The sequence below is a fragment of the Diachasma alloeum genome, unplaced genomic scaffold (assembly GCF_001412515.2).
Source record: "Diachasma alloeum isolate Michigan unplaced genomic scaffold, Dall2.0 Dall_scaffold_00255, whole genome shotgun sequence".
NCBI lineage: Eukaryota > Metazoa > Arthropoda > Insecta > Hymenoptera > Braconidae > Diachasma > Diachasma alloeum.
The window spans coordinates 54,223-77,023 of record NW_021680400.1 but is presented as its reverse complement, the minus strand read 5'-3'; the positions used below and the strand labels follow the sequence as shown (position 1 = coordinate 77,023).

Genomic DNA, 22,801 nt, shown 5'->3' with positions numbered 1-22,801 from the left:
AGATGAGGATCTCGGGGAGTTAGATCATGATGAACAGCAGCCCCTAAATGATGGAGCACCTGATGCTGCTGCACGAAGAGCAAGAAATCAAGACTTGCAGAGAGGACGTGAGCTACGGCAGAATATAATAGATAATTATTTCTTATGATGAGTATTGTTTTATTCTGTGACTGTTAAGTCCATGCAACTAATAAATGGTTCATAAAATTGGCTCGCTCACTTAAGTTTGTCCTTGGAAGTCCAGAAAACCCTTCATGAACTCCCACTCCGATGGAGGCAAGGTCGATGTGCGTGAAGGTCTTTCAAACAAACCTTCATCTGGAATAGAGTGTGAGGGTGTTAGCAAGTTGCGCTGTGATGATGGCAACTGTGAATCCTCGTCAAAATTCCTGTTGTTAAAATTGCCTGTTGGGATGAGTGAAGGATGCTGTGGGAGAATAATGTTGTCTCCTGCTAGGTGTGCTGGCTGAGGAGCGAGTTGCATTATTGCACTCCTAGGACCTGCCTGTCCTCCACTTTCCTGGGTTTTGGAAGGCCCGTTGGCTGCTAGAAGACGAGGGAGCTTCTTGACGATTACACCTTTGGGTATATTTTGTAGATCAATTTTCTTCAATTTCCATGACCCACTAGGTGCTGGAAGACCCACAGATTCAGGAGACCTTCTTCATGGTCACACCTTTAGGCATAGATTTCATGTTGAATTTCTTTATCTTCAGAGGATCATGGGGTGTTTGAAGAAGTATAGATCTATTAGGGAGTTTTTTGATAACCGCACCTTTGGGTATATCCTTCACATCGATTTTTTTGAATTTCCACGAGACATTAGCTACTGGAGGGATCGCATGTTTGGGGTAGAGTGGCTGCACCCCTACATTTTGAGTAACACCCTCGATATTACTCTTCTTCACTTCCAACTCAACATTGGCTGTTGGGAGATGTCCAGGTTGAGGGGAGACGTGCACGGGTTCTGGAGACTCCTTCAGCGAATGAGAATGCTTCGTCTCATGAGTTGATTCGTCTTGGGTTGTTGGAGTGACTGAATCGGGATGAAAGGATGTCACTGAAGACTGGGGGGGAATTGTAACATCCAGACCATATTTTAGGCATCCTAATTGTGCTACTGAATCATCCAGAGAGTCGTATAATGGCTGTTGGAGTACTGGAGTCAGTGGGGGGTACTTGATATTTGATTTGTAGCTAGTGCACTTCGTTTGGGCTTGTGAGCAATCTGGGGATGGCTGAGGGAAGACAGCTGGTGATGGGAGGGGAGTGATTGTTCCGACTGGAAACTCATGTTAGCCTGCTGCAGGCGGTGAAAATTGACCAAAGAACGAATTTAGGAGGGGCAGCGAAGATATTGAAGATCGCGCGGCATTTGACTGAAAGTTGCACGAGTCTACCGGCGGCTCTCTGCATGTAGAGTCTGGATAGTCTCCAGTTATCGCAGCGCGCTGTAGAAGGAATGTCTCCATGAGAGCTGCCATCCTTTTTTGCACGTCAACAAGTTGTGGCAACGATTGTATACCCTGGGCAATTTGAGACATATACTGCAGATATTGTCGCATTATACCGATGTGCTCCTGGAAACAATGGATTATTGCTGCACAACTCGAAAAACACAGCTCAAAATAAGAAGTTTTTGCTGCGTACCTGTCCTTGATTCATATTTTCCACAGAAAACTCCATGAGTTGACTCAAAGCATCCGATGCTTTGGCCTTACGTGCCTCTGGCTTGGACACCCGTGCTAGAAATAATTGCCTTATATCAATTGAAATCCATAAACTAATTAAACTATTGAACCAAACTGAATGAACTTATGAAGCTATGCAAGTTGAAGGAAATCCGTGTCGTTGTATTTGGAAAAATTTCGTTATTGGGCGTAATTCATGAGGTTCATTTTTTAATCTTGTCTTTTCATCAATAATATCACATACCTTTTTTCGATTCACTTGATGTTTGCACTTCGACGAGTCTCTTCTTTGGAAACCCAGCACTCCCACCTGCAATCGGCCCTGTCGTTAATTTTCCCCAGATTGCCCACACCTTCTCATCTCTAGGGCTCAATTGCACTCCCTTGGGAATTGTTGGATTCCCAGTTTGTTGTAGAAGTCTCCTTAGACATGATTGCTTTTCCAAAGCTCTTTTTTTTAGACCATTCCATGCCTGTTAATTTAATATGATGAATGAGAAAATTATATCCATCAGATTCGTTTATTTCTACTTACATTTAAGCACTGCTTGATTGTTCTCTTGCAACCCTGAGATGATACTGTTTCAGCCAGCCTACACATAAAACAAATTGGTAACTATAGCATTGGCAGATGCGAAGGTGGTAACAGTATAACTTACTCTACTGTCAGATCATTCTTCGTTGAATGTCCACGAAGTCCGAGATCACCATCCCGTGCAAATTCTGTATGCATAGACATAAAATCTACCAATATGTCCAGTTGGCTGTTTGTCATTCGAGGTGCACGAGTAAGTCCAGCCGTCATGGTGGGTTCCATTGGCACCTCATTCTCATCCACTCCTTCGTCTTCCCAAGCATCATTGTTCCTGTAATTAATGAATCAAAAATTCTTTAATATTCAGAACTTGGGAGAGACCTCAACTCTGAATATAACCTAAATGTTGTTAGCTCATAAAATTTATTTATTGTACCATTATCAATGAGGTTTTTATCCGCGAGTATATCCTACATGTTCTATTTAGAGTTTTACAAGTTTTACCTGAAATCTTGGTCCGGTGAGGAAGGATTCATTTTTCGTGGAGGATGATATTCAAATAGCAAACAAAAACACAAATACGCGATCACTGCGCATGCCTGACTACCGGTGATTCATGGATCGATTTGAATCGACCATATGCATTGGAAAATTAAAATCTAGACTAGAATTCGTATATACGTTTCGATAAATGAGATTGACTAATCTTCTATACTTTCAAAATAATTCTGGAAACCAAAGATCGTCTCAAAATCTCGGGCACAGAATTGTCTATTTATGGAATTTTGTTTCTCAATATAAATTCGGTGATTTCCCGGGGTATCATTTTTGTGTATCATTTTTTAGTTGTTAAATATGTCCCAGTAGTCTGACAGTGATGAGAGAACTCATTAGAAGGAGAGGAGAAGGAAACGGAAAGAAATCAGAATGAAAAGAAATATTGAGTTCATGGCTTTATTTTCATGCACATTCCACAATTCGCATAATGTATTATATTGAAAAAGTTTAAAAGTCTGATCTATAAAGATTTTAGTTTCAATATTATCGTTATTATTCTTCTTCAAAAGCTCATAACTAAAAGGATAGAAGATACAGCAGCGTCAAAGATTCAGGATACTTACGCTACTGTAAGCTCGCATGTCATATAAATTGTATACATTTGTCACATCATAGCAGAAACATCAAATTTTTTCGAAGCATAGATACCTGTTAATAGGCAGCGTGGAGACATTTGATCCCCACAATCATCCCAGATTGTTGCAAGACGTGACGTTTCCGACGTGGATTCTTCAAGAGGCCTGCTGTTGAAAATATAGTCCTGCTATCAAGCAACATATTTTCATCTAAAAAGTAGAGTGAGTTGGGTTATTCACATCATATCATCATTTTACATGAGTTCAAGGTAAACATACCGAATTGGAGTAGCTCATTTATTGTCTCTCTTAGACATGAGAAATGATTTAATTGTGGAAATCAACTCCAAGGATAATTTATCACAGCACGATACGGATTTTTACCATTTTTTCCGAAGATTTAGATGAATCTGGGTAGAATTTTTTTCGGAGTTATTATTCGTTATTTCTGGCTTCTCGTCGTTTTCCCCCTCTCCAGAATCGAAGGCAAGTAGCGTTCGGAAACTCAACGAAACTAACGCAAAACTCCCCCTGGCGGAGAATTAAACGTAAGGATTTTAAGGTACCTTAAACGCGGAGAATTTCACCCCTGCTCTGGCTACTTGGCCGTGATCCCTCTAGGAGACAGTACTGCGACTCGGTGGTAGGAAGGTTGGTAAGGTAGAAAAAAGGAAATAGGTGGGAGATGTAAAGGAAAAAAAGCAAGTGCTAAATTTTGAGACCCGTCTTTTTAATAAAGTTGTAAAGAATATAGATGATTTTTGCATCAGGGGAGAAAATTAATTCATTTATGTTGAATTTAGTTATTTTTAATTTTTTGAGAGATTTAATGAGAGTGACACGTTGTTTTTCATAAATAGGACAAAGCCAAAAAATGTGGGGAAGGGTTTGGGATTTTTTGCATTCACAAAGTGGGAGTTGATTATGTTTTTGCGGGCTAGGCTTTCATTTAGGTTGAAGTGATTGGATCTCATTCTGGAAATCATTGTGATTTGGGGTCGGTCGATTTTTAGTTCCTGATACCAAGGGCGATGCCAGCCTCTGTAGAAATGTTTAAAGTAATGATTGCCTTTGTGGTCACCTCTTTTTCTGAGGATGCGGGATGTAGATAATTTCATTAAATTGTTAATGGTTTCTTTGAAATCTAATGAGGGGAGAGAAGCGTCTTGGAGGACTCCGGAGGCGATCGCCCTTTAGCCCGTGTGTCAACCCCCTCATTACCGTGGATATTTCTATGGGAAGGGATCCACGCGAACACGACATCAACACCTTGAACCCTGAGAACGTGCCATTCGTTTAATACTTTAAATGTAAGATGAGATTTGGTGTTTTTGGGAGAGAAGTGCAGTAAGGATAGAAGAACACTTAATGAGTCAGAGAGAATTAGAAATCCAGTGTGATTGATTTGTGGGATAGAGCGGAGGGCAGTGAGAATTGCTAGCGCCTCAGCTGTGAAAATAGATGCAAATGATGAGATTTTATGCAGGATTTTGAAATTAAGGGAAGGAATATAGATAGCGTAGCCTACATAGTCCCTTATGTTGGTCTTCGAACCATCTGTGTAAATTTGAGTGTGGTTATGAAGATCTTTAATGATGAGTTCTTGGAGCTTTTCTTCTGGGCAATCAGCAGATTTGGTCGCTATACCCATTGTGATATTAATAGTAGGTTTGTGGTTAATGAGTTCAAAGGAGTAATTATAAGGGAGGGCAGAGGTTTGGAGTTGATTTTGGGTTTGTGAATTTGTAGTTTTATGAAGGATCGGTAAATCGGGAAATCTGTTTTGATATTGTGGATATTGGACGATTTTCGTTGAAGAGTGAATTGGAGAGTGTAGAGTTTGTCAAGGAGAATGTGGTCTGATAGAATGTCTTGATGAGGAATCTATCAGACCATTGGGATATGCGTAATTTTAAGATTGGTTCACAGGCTTCTGCTAGGATTACGTTAATAGGTGTTGAGTTGCGGTAACCCAAGGCAAGACGAAGAGCCTTATATTGGAGTTTATCAATTTTATCGAGGTCAGAAATATTACTAGGACGTAGGATATGGCTGCCGTACTCGATTGCGCTTCTCATGAGACCACGGTAGAATAAAGTGAGAACTCTTGGGTCAGCTCCGAACCAGGTGGAGCGGAGGGATTTGATCAATAAGTTATGAAGGCGGTTTTTAAAAGTTAGTTTATAGTCGAGTTCAATACCAAGGAATTTTGCTGATCTTTCTGCATTGATTATGTGGTTATTTATAGTAATGTGAAAGTTTTCAGGGTTGAAGTGTTTTGTAGAAAACATTACAAGGTGAGATTTTTCGGGAGATATATCTAGTTTTCTGGAAGTAAGGTGGTTGGAGACTCTTGAAACGGCTTCTTCTATTTTGCTTAATGATGTGGGGAGATTAGAATTTCTATGAAAAATTGCTAGATCATCAGCAAAAGCGAGAATTTCTGTACCAAGGTCATTTAGATTGGGTAGTTTGGAAACGCAGATGTTAAAAAGTATAGGGCTGAGAACTGAACCGTGACCCATTCCTTTATTCATTGGGTAAGGTCTTTCAAGATTTCCTTGTATCACGAAATATGATTGCCTATATGCTAGTAGGAAGTATATAAAATTTGCTATTTTTTAAGGGATACCAATTTTGGCTAGATCTTCATAAAGGGTGTTAGGGTCGACATTGTCGAAAGCCCCTTTTATGTCTAAAAAGATTGCAGAAGTGAATTGTCTTTTTGCGAAGCCGGTGAAAATTTCAGTTGTGAGTATAGCTAAGTTATCAGCACAGGATTTCGATTTACGGAAGCCAAATTGGTATTGTGGCAGGAAGCAGGACGCAAGAGCAATGGGTCTAAATTTATTTGGAACATTTTTTGGTAGTAAAAAGACAATGAATTGGCGCCAAGGGTCAGGAAACGGGCCCTCAGAGAGTAACTCATTGAAAATTTTTAGGATTACTTCTTTGTATGAATCAGAGAGTTCATTAATTATCATGTAGTCAATTTTGTTTAGACCTGGGGAAGATGATTTTTTGGAAGATAAAAGGGCATGATTGAGCTCATTTTGGGTGAATTCCTTTTCAAGGAATTCATTGGGCTGAAAGGGAACTAGGGGTTGAGGAGGGGGGGGGGAGTAATCTTGAGGGAGGTTAGGACGAAAGTCTCCAATGAAATCTCTCATTCTTGTAGCAGTTTCCATATCCTGGGGGGAAGTTAAATTAGGGTTGTAGGAATTTTTGTTTTTGAAGCTTTCAATTTTTTGCCAAACAGTGGCAATTGGGGTGGATTTTTTAAGGAGGAGCAGAAGTTCCTCCATCTATTCAATTTCTCGCTTCTAAGGATTAATTTGGTTGCAGCAACTTGTTTTTTTAAAGCCACATAGTTTGGGTATCCTGGGAATTTTCTGAAGGTGGAACTCGCTCGCCTTCTGAGAGCCACCGCTCTTGAGCACTTGTCATTCCACCAAGGGGCAGGAGGCGTCATTTTCTTTGATGGTTTGGGGGGGGGGNCAACGCCTAACACGCACGGATACGACAACGCTGAGAGACGACTGGACATCGGTGACATCATCGCGCTCTATCACGCGCCCAGTATAAAATACCTCTCGCTCGCACCTATTGTCATGCGTATCCAAGTTCCCGTCTTACGCGGTTTAAGATAGTCAGTCGAGTCTAACACTGACCTCCGATCAGATCACTTTGATTATTCTTTCTCTTTTGTATATATTCTAAATGTCTTGATTAAACTGTAATTTATATTCTAAATTACATTTGTTAGTGAATTGTTACATCCCTCAACTACCTCAATTCCGACATTGGTGACCCCGACGTGATGTAATTAGGGAAATTCGACGTTTTAAACGACAAAAGTGAAAACCCTCCTGTCTCGCGCGCGTCCAGTGCAACTGAAAAATTCATTCTCTCGTCCACGCATTCTCATCCGTTGTTCCGGACAACACGGGCGACTCAGTTTTTCAAGTGCTGCAGTGAATCCCGCGAGTGCATCCTAGTTAAGTGGCGCGTTTCTGAAAATAATTAATTCCGTTGTGTGACCCACGCTTCGGTTTTTAAACGACGGCGTCTCAAGATTTCTGGAACAGTCCAACCGTCCGAGCGTCAAGACCTTGGTTTCCCATTGTTCTCGCGGAACCAAAACAAACCGAATAAAAGTGATATCCGAGTTAATATTTGTGACCTCGCACCGACACATTGCTGAACACCCATAGACGTTGTGTTGTGTTGGTGACAAATAGAGACTACAACAGCCTTTATTTTTCTCACGAATTTATTCCTTAAGTTTAATCGCGCTGTGAAGTAAAATTCATCGATTTTATTTCTCTCTGAAATAAAGGAAAATAAAATCAACATGGTAACAACAGCAGCTAACATCCAGACAACTCCCACTGTAACGACAGCAACGGCTACAATGAGGCCCAAGCTCATCGCAAGGCCATTCGACGCGGACAAACCCGCGCTATGGTTCGCGCAACTGTAGATACAGTTCGCTGACCTGGGATACGTCACCGAGTCAGATAAGTACAACAAAATGGTACCGCTGATCGACACTGCTTACGCCGCAGAAGTCGAACATTTAATTGTTTCCAGACCTGTAACAAATCCATACCAAATATTAAAAAACGAACTAATCAGATGTTTCACAAAATCCAGGACTGCGAACATTATCCAATTGCTCGACAGGGAGAGCATTGGGGATCGAACTCCGTCGAAGCACCTGAGACATTTAAAAAGCCTTGTTCCAGGCATTGACGACAAGGTCCTGAAAACGCGCTGGTTGTTTCATCTCCCCGAGCAGACGCGAGCTAGACTCGCCACCCAGGAGAACGCTTCCATTGATGATCTCGCGAAGCTAGCAGACAGGGTGCACGAGGTATTCAACCCGAACAGCGTCGCAGCAATCACCGGCTCGCCAGGCAACGCAGTCAGCACGGCACTCCTCGAGCGAATTGAGCAGCTGACGGCGACTATTGCCGCCATGCAAACGCGCGACCCACGGTCTCGTTCACGAACACGTCGGGACGGCTCACAGGGTCAGCGCAGCCACTCGCGCCGACGCTCCAGCTCGAGGAAAGTATCAAAGAATTTTGACATCTGCTGGTATCAGTACAAGCATGGTAATAACGCCCGTAACTGCCTATCCGGTTGTAAATTTCAGGGAAACGCCAGAGAGAGACATTAATGGCGGTAGTCGTCTCTCAATCACAATCCCGCCGCCTATTTATCACCGACAGGACGACTGGGACCCAATATCTAGTGGACACAGGCTCAGACGTCTCTGTCACGCCTTGCAGGCGGCCACCAAGCAAAAGGGAGACCAGTGGCTATAAACTCTTCGCGGTCAATGGCACCCTCATCGACACGTACGGCTACGTGTCCATCTCGCCAAATCTCGGTCTCCGTAGAGACTTCACATGGCGATTCATCGAAGCAGATGTTAGTAAACCCATCATCGGTGCTGACTTCCTGCATCATTTCAATCTGCTACCGGACTTGAGAAACGGAGCAATCATCGACAGCGCGACAGGCCTCCAATCGCATGGCCAGTCCGCGCGATTCCGCGCGACGTCTGTTAAGCTCCTCGAGATCACCGAGGATTCACCGTACGCGTCGATCCTCAAAGAGTTCCCAGCAATAACAAAACCGGGAGGATTGCTCAGAAAAGCGGAGCACTCCACCGTTCATCACATAAGGACAACACCAGGACCACCAATCTCCTGCAGAGCTCGCCGCCTAGCGCCGGATAAACTCAAAACCGCTCAAGCGGAGTTCTCCAGCATGCCCACGCTCGGAACCGCGAGGAGATCTGAAAGTCCCTGGGCATCCGCGCTCCACCTAGCTCCTAAGGGCAACAACGGATGGAGGCCATGCGGTGATTACCACGCACTCAACGACAGGACAATACCAGATAAGTATCCTGTTCGTTATCTAGAAGATTTTGCTGCCAACTTTCATGGCAAAACAATCTTTTCCACCATAGATTTGGTTAAAGCCTTCAACCAAATTCCAGTGGCACGCGAAGACATCCAGAAAACGGCAATAATCACGCCATTCAGACTCTTCGAATTCCCATACATGACATTTGGCCTCAGAAACGCAGCTCAGACATTCCAACGTCTGATCGACGAGGTCACACGCGATCTACCATGTTTGTTCCCGTACATAGACGACATCTTGGCAGCATCGGAAGACGCGGAGCAACATCGCGAGCACCTGAGGATCCTCTTCCAACCACTCCAGGACTACGGGCTGATAATCAACGTCGCCAAATCAGTCCTCGGACAGCCAGAGGTACTTTTCCTCGGACACGTGATCAACGCTCAAGGAATTAAACCCCCCAAGGATTGAGTCAACGCGATCCTGGAGTTCACAAGGCCAACAACGGTCAAATCGCTACGCAGATACCTCGGAACTTCAAATTTCTACCGGAAGTTCATCAAAGGAGCAGCAGAAATCTTCGCCCCGCTGAACGCCGCGACTCAGGGGATGAACGTCAAGGGAAAACAACCAGTAGCCTGGTCTCCAGCCCTTGAAGAAGCATTCACGCGCAGCAAGCAAGCGCTAGCAGAAGCCACTCTGTTGTCTCATCCAAATATCGAGGCAGAGTGGGCTATCTTCACAGACGCGTCGGATCACGCGATCGGCGCCGTTCTACAGCAGGAACACCACGGTTCCTGGCAGCCCTTAGCCTTCTTCAGCAAGAAACTTGGAATTTCTTCGCAGAAACACGCGGCTTACGACAGGGAATTGCAAGCAATCTACGAAGCAGTACTGCACTTCAGGCACATCTTTGAAGGACGACATGTGATAATTTTCACCGATCACAAACCGCTGACTCACGCGTTCCAACAGAAACCGGAACGAGCTTCACCCTGGCAATACAGGAGACTGGACTACATCGCCCAGTTTTCCACGGACATCAGATACGTCGCGGGCCCAGATAACGTCGTGGCAGACGCCCTATCACGAGTAGAGAAAATCACGACTGCCGTCACACCTCAGCAGCTGGTGGATGCCCACGGCGACGATCAAGAACTCCGACAATTACTCCAGCGACCGGACGTGAACCTGCGACTGGACCGCTTAGAACTCCCAGGAATGGACGAACCACTGTACTGTGATGTATCATCAGGTACAGTTTGCCCATACGTTCCTGCTCCGCTGAGACAACAGGTCTGCAGCTCACTGCACTCAATGGCTCATCCTGGACCCAAAGGCACGCGAAAACTCGTGGCACAACGCTACGTGTGGCCTGGCATAAACAAAGACTGTGCCCAATGGACCAAACACTGCCTGGAGTGCCAGAAGAACAAGATAACGTGACACACGGTTACACCGATAGCTAACATCGAGACACCATCACGACGATTCGAACACATACACGTCGATTTAGTCTCTCTTCCTGCCTCAAAAGGACACAGCTGGTGCTTGGCCATCGTCGACAGATTTACGCGATACCCAGAAGCAGTTCCACTGATCGACTCGAGGATGCCAACAGTAGTCAATGCGATTCTTTATCACTGGATCGCGCGCTTCGGCATCCCCGTGAGAATTACATCTGACCAGGCGGTCAATTCTTCTCAGACACCTTCAAGGAGCTTACGCGAATTCTGGGCACCGAGAGGTTGATGACGACGCCATTTCATCCTCAATCAAACGGCATGGTTGAGAGAATACATCGCCAACTGAAAGCAGTACTGCGATGCCATGGCGAAGCTTGGTACGTCGCACTTCCGTTGGTACTTCTAGGGTTGAGATCCGCGTGGAAAGAGGACCTTCAAACGACTCCCGCCGAGCTAATATACGGGGAACCGATCCGTCTACCTGGAGAATTCCTCATCCCATCGAACCAACAAGCCGCAGCACCGGAATTGGTGAGAAATCTACGCGAGCATTTTCGCAGGATCGCAACGACTCCCGCTGCACGTCACGGTACACGTTCAACTTTCATCTTCAAGGATCTAGTGACGTGTACACATATTTTTGTCCGCGATGACCACGTGCGAATGGCATACCGGTCACCATACATCGGCCCATGCCGCGTAATCAGTCGTCATGACAAATACTTCGTCATTTGGTACAAGTCCGGAGGATTGGGTAACTACAAGAATACACCGATCTCCATCGACCGACTGAAACCAGCGTACGTACTGCCGGAGGACATGGACCAGGTCCAAGGACAGCCTCCACCGCCAGACGTACCAGAAGAGCCTCAACAACAACAGAATCAGCCGCAGCCGAGCACGAGCACGGCGAACAGGACTCAGAGGCCGAGGAGACGCGTAAACTTCGCGAACAGCCCGACAATCCACGTCTATACTGTCTAAATTTCCTCATCAAAAAAATTTTTTTTACCTGCTTATTACATTTCACCTGTTCCGAGATCAATTTTTTTTCTGTTGCAGTGCTGAAAAACTACCTTTTTCACTTAAGCAGGGGAGTCATGTAGCGTCTCGCTACACAAACACCAACGCGTAACACACGCACGGATACGACAACCCTGAGAGACGACTGGTCATCGGTGACATCATCGCGCTCTGTCACGCGCCCAGTATAAAATACCTCTCGCTCGCACCTATTGTCATGCGTATCCAAATTCCCGTCTTACGCGGTTTAAGATAGTCAGTAGAGTCTAACACTGACGTCCGATCAGATCACTTTGATTATTCTTTCTCTTTTGTATATATTCTAAACGTCTTGATTAAACTGTAATTTATATTCTAAATTACATTTGTTAGTGAATTGTTACATCCCTCATCTACCTCAATTCCTACAGGGGGGGGGGATCTAGTGGCACAAGGTTTAGTGGGGGGTAGCGAAGCTTGGATCGCGTTTATAATTATCGAGATCATTTTTTCGTATTTTTGAGGGGAGTCAATATCTTCGGGGAGGTTAGTAATTTCTTCCGATTTTGAGAGGAGGTATTCATCAAATAACATCCAGTCAATTTTTGGTGTTTCAATTTTGTTAGAAAAGAAGGTGATCTTTCAGGTGGGGCATTGAGGGTGATGCTTATTGGATGATCACTGCCCATACGGTCAGGGAGAACTTTCCATTTGGATTGCATTGCAATGTTTGATGAGGTTAGGGTGATGTCTACAGTAGAAGGTAGTTCATCAGGGCGAGTAAGTCTTGACGCGAAACCGTCATTAAGAAGGTAGAAATTGGAATTAGCTAGAGCTTCGAGGACCGCATCACCGATAGGACCATTTCTGCCGCAGCCCCACATGGTTGAGTGGGAATTAAAATCTCCGCCGATCACCACGGTATATGCATCTGATGAGTGATTAAATAACCTCGTCCATTCGTCAGCTGATACAAAAACAGTTGGTTTTTTTTATATAGAAAGTATATAGCAATATTCCCTTTTGGCGATGATATAACAATCCCCAAAAGGGAAAGGTTTGGGGAAATTGTATTTAAATTAGGGATGACTGAATACGAAATAGTGTCTTTGAGGGCAATAACGATGCCACCTCTCTGGTGGTCCACCACATTTCTGAGGATGTTAAAAAGGGGGATTTTATATTCAGGTTGCTGTGGTTTTAGCCAAGATTCAGAGATGAGGAGAATATCAAAATCGTTGATAATATTACGGAGTTCGCCTTTTTGGTCTCAAGCTCTGTGCATTCCATTGTAGAATGCGAAGAGATGGTCCACTCAGAGGCTCCATTATTTATTAGATTGAAGTGACTCTGGGGTAGGTGGATTTGAGGTGTTTGAAGAGATATTAGAAGGTGTAAGCAGTGATTCGGTAGAAGGTAGCGTGGGGGGGTGGAAGAAGATTAGTGAGATTGTTTAGATGAGTAATTTGATTGAGTAATCCTAAGGATTTGAGAATAGGTGACAGATTGTTTATTATCAGATTGATAACACGGTCCAACAAAATTGTGCCATGTTTTCTGCCAGAAATGAAATTCATACTGTAGATAGATTTTTTCACTCTGAATTTATTTTTTTTTTTGTAAAATTTCACTAGCACGTCAGGTTTCGGAGAAAAAAAATATTAAAGTTGTGAAAAGTAGCGAAATGGGCATATTAGAAAAGTATAAGAGTCAACTAATTTTGTCCTTAATAGGATGGAAAAAAATACAGGAAGTTGAAGAAAGATTTATTTATCCGACGAAATAAATCTCCGGGGAATTTATGATCTAATTGAGCTGGAAATAAATCATGAAATTGCGAAATTTTCAGTATTTTCGTGCAACGAGGGGAACTGGTCGGAAGTTGGTTACATATTTTTCTAACCCCGCCGAATTCAATTCTGTAGACACGTGGTTAACCTCGGTTTACTTCAAAGCTTTCAACACACAGTCCTACAAATTTCGGCCACTTTTTAGCACGGGATGGAACCACATATAATTCTCGAAGGAAAGAGAATTCTGATTTTTCTCGTCGAGAACCGACCACACCTTTGGCAGAATGGGTTATGGAGGTACTGCAATGAGAACAAATCATTCTGGCGGGCGATTGGAGAGCAGCTCAATCCTTCACTCCGGGGTACTGTTTTCTGTCTAATGATAAAATTGATAAAATTATGAACTATCATGCATGTTGAAAATCCCACAAGGCTATCTGACGTGGTTCGTATTCAAGTCCTTGAGGGTAGATCAACTCGAGGGGAGGCGTGTGAATCCGCATGCTCAATTCATCTTTGAACACGAGTTCATGTTCTTGGATGAAAACGATGGGGATGATGATGACGAGACTTGCTCAATAACCTCCTCTGCACCATCCCTTCTCCAAGTCCACGAGTGGAAAACTCCCCAAGTCCACCTATCGAGAACCCCCAAGTCCGATTGAAGTTTTTATCGTTGAACCAGAACAAGATGATCATCTCTAAACCGCTTTTGAACCCTCGTGATCTTTTTTTGTGTGATAAATCTATGATTCGATAACATGAGCGTAAATGATTACAAAAGCAATAATAATAGCATAAATAATAACATGAGCAATAACAACAATAGTTCCTTTTATATACAAAATATTTACAGCGAATAAACAGTATTGCACATTTCATTGTAGCATTTCCAGTTCCTTCAGGCTTTTAAGCATTCAAACGATTCATTAACAAGATTTCCTACGTTTCACGGTATGAGCATTTTGGAAAGAAATACGAGAACATTGTCGTTTGTAAACAGTGTCATCATCACTGATTAGGCTCCAGCAGTAGTCTCCCAGCATACGGATCACCGACTTTCCATGGTATCGCTTCTCAATCTTCGCGATATCCTGATGGAAGCGCTCTCTATGTTCGTCACTGACGTCAACGAGCTTATCTGGGAAGAAATCCAGATGGGAGTGTAGAAAAAGAATTTTTAACGATATGTTACATCCCATTTCATTGTAATTAGTCAGCATCTGATTGACGATTTTCCTGTACTCTAGTGAACGGTGACTCCCGAGAAACTCGGAAAGGACTCGCTGTAGTGAATTCCACGTCCTCTGTTCTGTAGGTTTTAGGTGTTTTGAAAAATCTTCATCATTCTTGACAGTTTACGAATCTGTGGGCCAACAAATACACCTTCTTTTATCTTAGCATCACTGTTTCGGAAATAGCGTCTTCAGGTAGCTAAATGCTGGTCCTCCCTTTTCCAATCGTTTGACGAAGTTCTTGACCAGTCCAAGCTTGATATGCAGGGGTGGCAGAAAGATGTACTCAGGTTTAGTCAGTGGCTCCCTGATAACGTTTCACTTACCAGGAATCATCCCCTCCCGTGAAGGCCAATCAGAAATTTTGTAGTGGTTTTTGCGGTCTCGACTATGCCACTCACATAGGAAGCACGGGTACTTTGTGTTCCCTAGTTGCATTCCTGAAATGAGTGCGACCATTTTGAGATCAGCACAGATCAACCACTTATGGGAGGCATAATTAATTTTCTCGAGCAGGAATTTCACGTTCTCGTAATTTTCTTTTAATGACGTAGAGTAGGCGATAGGCACCGAAGGAAATATATTGCCTATATGAAGAAGCACGGCCTTCAGACTGGTACAGAAGGAATCAATGAAGAGACGCCATTCCTCCGCATGATGCTTGAATCCCAGACTCTGCATCAAACCGTATAGATCAGAGCAATAACAAAGCTCTTCATCATTCCTGAAAAATTGATGAAAAGTCTTGTCTCGATCACGGAAATGACTGGTGCAAACACCAAGCTGCAAGATGTGACACTCTGCCATCCTCGAACCTATTAGCTCTGCCATGTCTTTTGTGAGACCAAAATCACTCACCCAATCATCTAATTGCTCTTGCGAAAGGGGACGTGGAGTTACGGGAGCTGTTACTTCTTTTTCTGTATACTCGGGGTCTTCTTCATTGCTGTGCTGTATGTCATCAGCTCCAGATTTGTCTCTTTCTTTCACGAAATTGTCACTCTTAAATATTGGGATGGTTGGTGAGAATGATGGTAGGGCCATTGAGGAAACGTTTGGATAATTCAGAGATTTTGTATTTCTGGTGGAATATCCGTATGTGTTGGTTAGGCAGAAAAAGCAGTCCATAATGTGATCCTTTTGCTCTTTCCATATTGCGGGGATGTTGAACTTGAACTTCATAATGTCTTGCTGAACTGATAACTGCAGATTTGCACGACAAGAGCTGCAGCACGTAGTTGGGCCCCACGGTTTGCCCACGTTTGATACAGGGCGAATACCAATTTTTTTGTAAGCACTTTCCAAATCAGGGGTGATATTTCTCCTCTGTGACTTTGGGGTGAATCCAGCACAAACGTAACAGAAAGATTCTGGTGAGTTTTTACACTTTCGCGACATCCTTATAGAAATGATTAGAGAAAATTTCAGCATTCATCTCTGAAGTTGGAAATGATTCTCCCATGAACATTCTACTGTTAATTCAAATAACACAATGAATAGGTGAATAGAATCAGTAAAATCGAAATTCAATGGGGAACTCAATCCATTAGCAGCATAGTTCTATGCTAGATATGAAAAATGAAAGATAGAAATGAAATAGGAAAGAAATAAAATAGATTTGAAAAAGACCAGTAGTGCATTGGTAAAATGGTTCAAGTCGACGTAGCTTCTAGCTGCATTCTCGAGATATATCTCGAAATGTAACAGCGATAGCGAAATTTTTATAATGACCTTTCTTGTAGCTCTCATTTCACTCTAGTATAGACAAGGTATGTTTGGTGAATGACTAGGTTTAGGGTGGATGTGGGATGAAAATGTGCAAGGAAATGTTGGGAAAATTACGTTTAGCCGGATTTAAAAAATTACACTTTATTTTGTGGGCTCGAACTACTTGTCAAAATTTTATGTACACTCTTTGGTAATTTCACTGGTGAATGTCTAATTGCACTGACGATTGTCTTTTCCCTGTAATTCGTTGAGTCACTGAAGTTAAACTGAATTTATTCGACAGGTTGATGTACTGAACAAGGATATTAAATTTGGAATACTAATTGACTGAATATACTAGATCATTATCGTGACGATACTGAAACACAACGGAAGTGACTGACTCTTCCGGGTGCCGCGCTAACCTGTGTCCGTTGATTCGAGGGGTCACGGAGATTTTCGGAGATGGCCGAGTTAGTTGACCGTGATAAATATGGAGATTTTAGCTGCATTTCGAACACCCCGGGGGCAATTCATCATCAGGGATGATGAATTAATGGTGATTCTAGTCCTGTTGAGCTTCTTCTGCATCATCGTCTGGAGGTTGCTCTGGAGGTGGTGGATCTGATGGCAGTAGGCAAAGCTTGGTGATTGGTCTGTCAAGCTCTGTGTAGGTTGTTCTTATGTTTTGTATGATTGGTGATCCATCTGCCTGCCTTGGTACTTCTGCTTTTGCGGTTCTTATGGTTGCGACTCTCGTTAGCCCATCTGCTCCTGGGCGTGTCGTAATGACTCGTCCGATTGGCCATCGTGCTGGTGGATAATTTTCGTCGATCATCAGCACCATGTCGCCAACCTTGATATTCTCTCCTCGATGCGTCCACTTATAGATTGCTTGATAACGTTGAAGACACTCTTTGGCCCACCCGGACCAGAATTGTTGAGTTAGCTGCATTACAAGGTTCCATCTCTGCAGTTTGCTGGGGTTCTTGTCGATGATTGATGCCTCTGGAATCAGTTGAAGAGGCTCACCTATCAGGAAGTGTCCTGAGGTGAGTACTTGGAGATCGTCTGGGTCATCTGACATGGGACAGATTGACCTGGAATTTAGGCAGGCCTCTATCTGGATCACGACACTGTTGAGTTCCTCAAATGTGAGTGTTGTTGTCCCCAAGACTCTTCTAAGGTGATACTTTGTTGATTTCACGGCTGCTTCCCACTTGCCACCAAAATGGGGTGCTCGTGGTGGTGAAAAGCTCCATTGAGTCCCATTGGTGGCGAGAGCAGCCTGAACCTGCTGATTTTCTCTGGATGCTCGGTGATAGATCTTCTCTAAGACCTCTGCTACGCCCACGAAGGTAGTGGCATTGTCACTGTATATGACAGCTGGAATACCACGTCTTCCGGTGAATCTCTTGTAGGCTCCGATGAAGGCGTCAGTTGTCTGTCTGGTGACTAGCTCTAGGTGAACTGCTGATGTGGTGAAGCACACAAAAACTGCAATGTGCACTAACACTGGTTGTACATTCGTTGGTCTCCATTTGAGGATGGCGAATGGTCCTGCATAGTCCACCCCTGTATGGAGAAATGCTCTTGCTGGTGAGATTCTCGTTGTTGGTAGTTGGCCCATCTGTTGCTGGGCCTGTCTTCCTCGGTGTCTGGTGCAGATGGCACAGAGTTGAATATACGCTCTAACTGTGCCTCTGCCACCGATTATCCACTACCTTTGACGTGTGTAGGCCAAGGTGAGTTGAGTTCCTCCGTGGAGTGTTTTGCGGTGAGCTTCTTCGATGACTAGTGTGGTGAGGCGTGANGGCGTCAGTTGTCTGTCTGGTGACTAGCTCTAGGTGAACTGCTGATGTGGTGAAGCACACAAAAACTGCAATGTGCACTAACACTGGTTGTACATTCGTTGGTCTCCATTTGAGGATGGCGAATGGTCCTGCATAGTCCACCCCTGTATGGAGAAATGCTCTTGCTGGTGAGATTCTCGTTGTTGGTAGTTGGCCCATCTGTTGCTGGGCCTGTCTTCCTCGGTGTCTGGTGCAGATGGCACAGAGTTGAATATACGCTCTAACTGTGCCTCTGCCACCGATTATCCACTACCTTTGACGTGTGTAGGCCAAGGTGAGTTGAGTTCCTCCGTGGAGTGTTTTGCGGTGAGCTTCTTCGATGACTAGTGTGGTGAGGCGTGACTGGCAAGGCAAGATTTTTGGGAGAATTTCATCTGGATTTAGCTGCGAGTTCTTGAGGCGTCTCCCAAGTCTCACGATCCTTTCGTTGTCTAGTGTGGGTGTCAGCTTAGCTAGTTGATGATTTCTCGGTAGTTGGTGATTTTTCTGGAGTACTCGAATGGCTGGCCCAAAGTATTGATGTTGGGTTATCTTTACCCAAAATAACCTCGCCTCGTTGAGTTCTCTTATTGTGAAGACAGGTCCCGGGGGCATTGGCTGCCTCCTGAATCTGTCGATAGCTCTGTTGACCGTAGCTTTTACGGCTAGCAATTTAGCCATCGTCTGATACCTGTTGAGTAGCTCTGCAATTTCGTTGATTTTAATCGCAACTGAATGGGCTGGTGCTGGTTTTGCATCTCTGGCCACCACTGGGATGTCCATGGCTGGAGCATCGATTGATGATTGTGGCCATTCTTCAGGATCCTGATTGATCCATTCAGGTCCCGACCACCACAGTGGATGATCTGCTAGCTGACTCGGTGATATGCCTCTGGAGGCACATTCAGCTGGATTCTCCTTCCCACTGACATGTCTCCAGGTAGCATTCGGGAGAGTTTCCTGGATCTTGGCGACCCTGTTATGGACGAAGTCCTTCCATCTTGATGCGTGGCTCCTGATCCAAGCTAGTGTTACTGAAGAGTCAGACCAGAGATAGGTATCTACCTGGTCGAGTTGGAGCATTTGCTTCGTTGATGATACTAGCTGAGTCAGTAGAAGAGCCGCTGTGAGCTCTAGACGAGGGATGGTCATGCGCTTGAGTGGTGCTACCTTCGTCTTCGCGCATGCCAGCACTGTTGATGTTGAGTCGTTGAGGGTTTTGGTGCGAATATACACTACTGCACTCATGGCTACCGTTGAAACGTCTGCAAATCCATGAATTTGGATGTTGAGTTACTCTGTCTAGATCGTTGAGATTCTCTCGGAATATCTTCCAGCGTTGAACATACTCGTCTGGAAGAGGATCATCCCATTTTAATTTCAATCTCCAAAGATCTTGTAGGAGAATCTTTCCCTGGACGACAACTGGTGCGATAAATCCCAGTGGATCAAAGATCTGGGCTATTTCAGAAGAGACTACTATCTTGGTGATTGTCGTCGTATTGAAGTCCTTTGATTTGTACCGGAATGTGTCGGTGGATTGATGCTAACACAATCCAAGTACCTTGGTGACTGACTCCTCGAACTGGATAATTTCTTCTTCAGTTGATAGGCCCAACTCATGCAGAGCCTCTGGACAATTGCTGCTCCACTTCTGTAGAGAGAAGCCTCCTGCATGGCAAAGCCCTTGTAGCTGCGTTGCGATCTCCTTGAGACCGTCTTCTGTCTCTGCACCGCCGTAAATGTCGTTAACGTAACGATCTCTGGTGAGTGTCTCTACTGCTGCTGGGAAGCGGTGCCCTTCATCTTCTGCTAGTTGTTGAAGAACTCGTAATGCAACCATGGAGAACAATTAAGTCCATAGGCGACTGTCGTTAACTGGTAGGTGACTGGTTGTTGATTCTCGTCGATCCACAGGATTCTCTGAAGATCCCAGTCATCTTGGTGAACTCGTATCTGGCGGAACATCTTGACAATATCCGTGCCAAACACGAGTCTGTGCCTCCTCATCCACGTCAGGATAACCATGGCATCGTTCTGCAATTTTTCACCAGAATACAGTATATCGTTAAGTGACATACCTGTTGAGCTGGGGCTGGAGCCATTGAATACGACTATCAGCTTCGTTGTGATGGCCTCCTCTCTCAGTACCCCGTGATGTGGAAGATAGTAGACTGGCACGGGTTCTGGAGTCTCTGGTGCTAGTCTCATGTTCCCCAGTGCTGCGTACTCGTTGATGAACTCTCTGTACAACTGGGAGTATGCTTGATCTGTGTTGATTCGACTCACGATCGATTTGAGTTGACGTACTGCTTTAAATTTCGATTCTCCGAGCGCTACTGCTGAAGTTTTGAGGGGCAGTCTCACGATGTATTGCCCAGTGTTGTCTCTGCTATGAGTTGCTCTAAAGTGCATCTCGCACTCGTACTCATCTGGTGAAAGCTCTGATGTTGATGATCTCTCGTTTGGCAGTTCTTCCTGGACCCAACATTTCTGCAGAAGCTCTAGAAGTTGTTCATTTGAAGATTCTCGTACAGCTGATAGAGATACCTTTATTGAACAATTTGTGCATTTGATTGGTCCAGATAGTATCCAACCGAATACTGTGCGTTGGCCAACTACTCTCGATTGCTCTGACTTGACAACTTCATCCATGATGATCCGCCCATAGTTGTCAGCCCCTAGTATGATGTCGATTGGTCCAGGCCTTAGATAATGGGGATCGGCTAGCTGAAGATTCTGAAGTGAGCCGATCCTCGCTGATGAGCATGAGAATGACGGAATTATTGCGGTAAGCCTCTTTAGAATGTGGGCGCTGAGTTACAGTTGATGACTCCCATGGCTCGCTTGTAGAATGACTGAAACTATTCCTCTGGTGTGTCCTGAATTAATTCTACCAATTCCCACTAGCTCCACTGTTGATGCTCTTCTCTGTAAATGCAGTTGATTAACTAATTGTTCGGAGATAAACGATACCTCTGAACCCTGGTCGATGAGTGCTCTGGCTTTTGTCGTGAATCCTCTCGGTGATATTACTTTTACTCGTGCTGTTGCCAACAGCACTGACTGTTGATCTGCTTCTCCTTGGTGATTTTCGTGGTTGATGTTCTCTGCTTTCTCATTGATCATTTTGTTGTTGAAGTTCACTGCTACTGGTGGTGATGTACTGGATTCTAATGTTGAGGAATGATCAATGAGATGGTGAGTGTGCTATTGAGGTTCAATTCATTCACTCACTGTTCCCGTGATCCTCTTGCTGCCTGGACGTTCCGGCAGTCTGAATGGGCTCAGCTGGAGTGCGTTGGGCTGGAGGCGGGCTCATCATCCATAAGCTCCCTCCATGGATGAGAGTGTGGTGATACCTGCTGCATTTGTGGCACTTCTTGTCCGACGTGCACTTGGCCTTCGTGTGTGGCCCTAAGCAGTTGAAGCACAGTCCCTTGGTGATAACGATATCGTTTCTCTTAGCTGGGGTGAGCTCAATGAACCTCTGGCACGATGCGATGAAATGCTTGTCCTGACAGTAGGCACAGCAGTTCCTTGGAAGTGGCCTTTCTGCCTCGTTTTTTTCCTGCTGCATGATGAGTGCTGTTTTTGAAGCTGGAGGCGTTGACTTTTGTTGAACGAGCTCTTTTGATCCTGACGATCGACTTGGACTGTTGATTTCCTCAGGAGTGGTGATCGGTTTAGTTGTAACTGCCTCATTTTTGCTGGCAGTCCCTCTTCTTGTGTGACTTGCACAATTTCCTCACTATCGCTCTCTGGTTGTTGAGTCTCTTCTTTGGGTTCGTTGACCTGAGTGTCGTCTGCCATGGTGATTGTCCGTACTAAGTTGTCGGTTTAGGTGAGTTATCGGCTGTTGAGGGGCTACGGACGGCTGTTGAGTTACCGATTGCCGAGAGTTGGGTGAGTTACCGACTGCCGAATTTTGATGAGTCGCCTGTTGCGTGGCGCACGTGGCCAAGCGTTGGTGGGCTTCGGCGACACTCGTCACTCCCGAGATTTCCCGATCTCCGACACTGATACACTCACTATGTCCTTTGGTACCCCGTCGCCCTTGCGGGTGTAAACAAAGCGAATGTTCTAGCACTGTCCGTTGATTTGCCCATGCGAACCCCGAAAGTTTGTTCGACACGAGGCGTCCCTTGAATTTTCCACAACACTTTACACACGTTTTCACCCACTATCCGGCTCGAAGGACCACTGTTTGGTGAATGACTAGGTTTAGGGTGGATGTGGGATGAAAATGTGGAGGAAGATGTTGGGAAAATTACGTTTAGCCGGATTTAAAAAATCACACTTTATTTTGTGGGCTCGAACCACTTGTCAAAATGTTATGTACACTCTTTGGTAATTTCACTGGTGAATGTCTAATTGCACTGATGATTGTCTTTTCACTGTAATTCGTTGAGTCACTGAAGTTAAACTGAATTTATTCGGCAGGGTGATGTACTGAACAAGGATATTAAATTTGGAATACTAATTGACTGAATATACTAGATCATTATTGTGACGATACTGAAACAC

General features: G+C 44.4%; 2 protein-coding genes across 2 annotated transcripts; one reads left to right on the top strand and one right to left on the bottom strand.

Moving 5' to 3' along the window:
• The first annotated feature begins 7,713 nt into the window (after positions 1-7,713).
• On the top strand, positions 7,714-9,710 carry LOC107037474. Its single transcript, XM_015256035.1, has 3 exons — positions 7,714-7,826; positions 8,016-8,479; positions 8,521-9,710. Exons 1-3 carry the CDS (start codon positions 7,714-7,716, stop codon positions 9,708-9,710), a joined length of 1,767 nt encoding a protein of 588 aa, XP_015111521.1.
• A 10,376-nt stretch (positions 9,711-20,086) lies between these two features.
• LOC107037473 lies at positions 20,087-22,087 on the bottom strand. Its single transcript, XM_015256033.1, has 4 exons — positions 22,014-22,087; positions 21,512-21,930; positions 21,172-21,447; positions 20,087-21,033 (listed from the first exon to the last, which is right to left on the bottom strand). Exons 1-4 carry the CDS (start codon positions 22,085-22,087, stop codon positions 20,087-20,089), a joined length of 1,716 nt encoding a protein of 571 aa, XP_015111519.1.
• Positions 22,088-22,801: the final 714 nt, after the last annotated feature.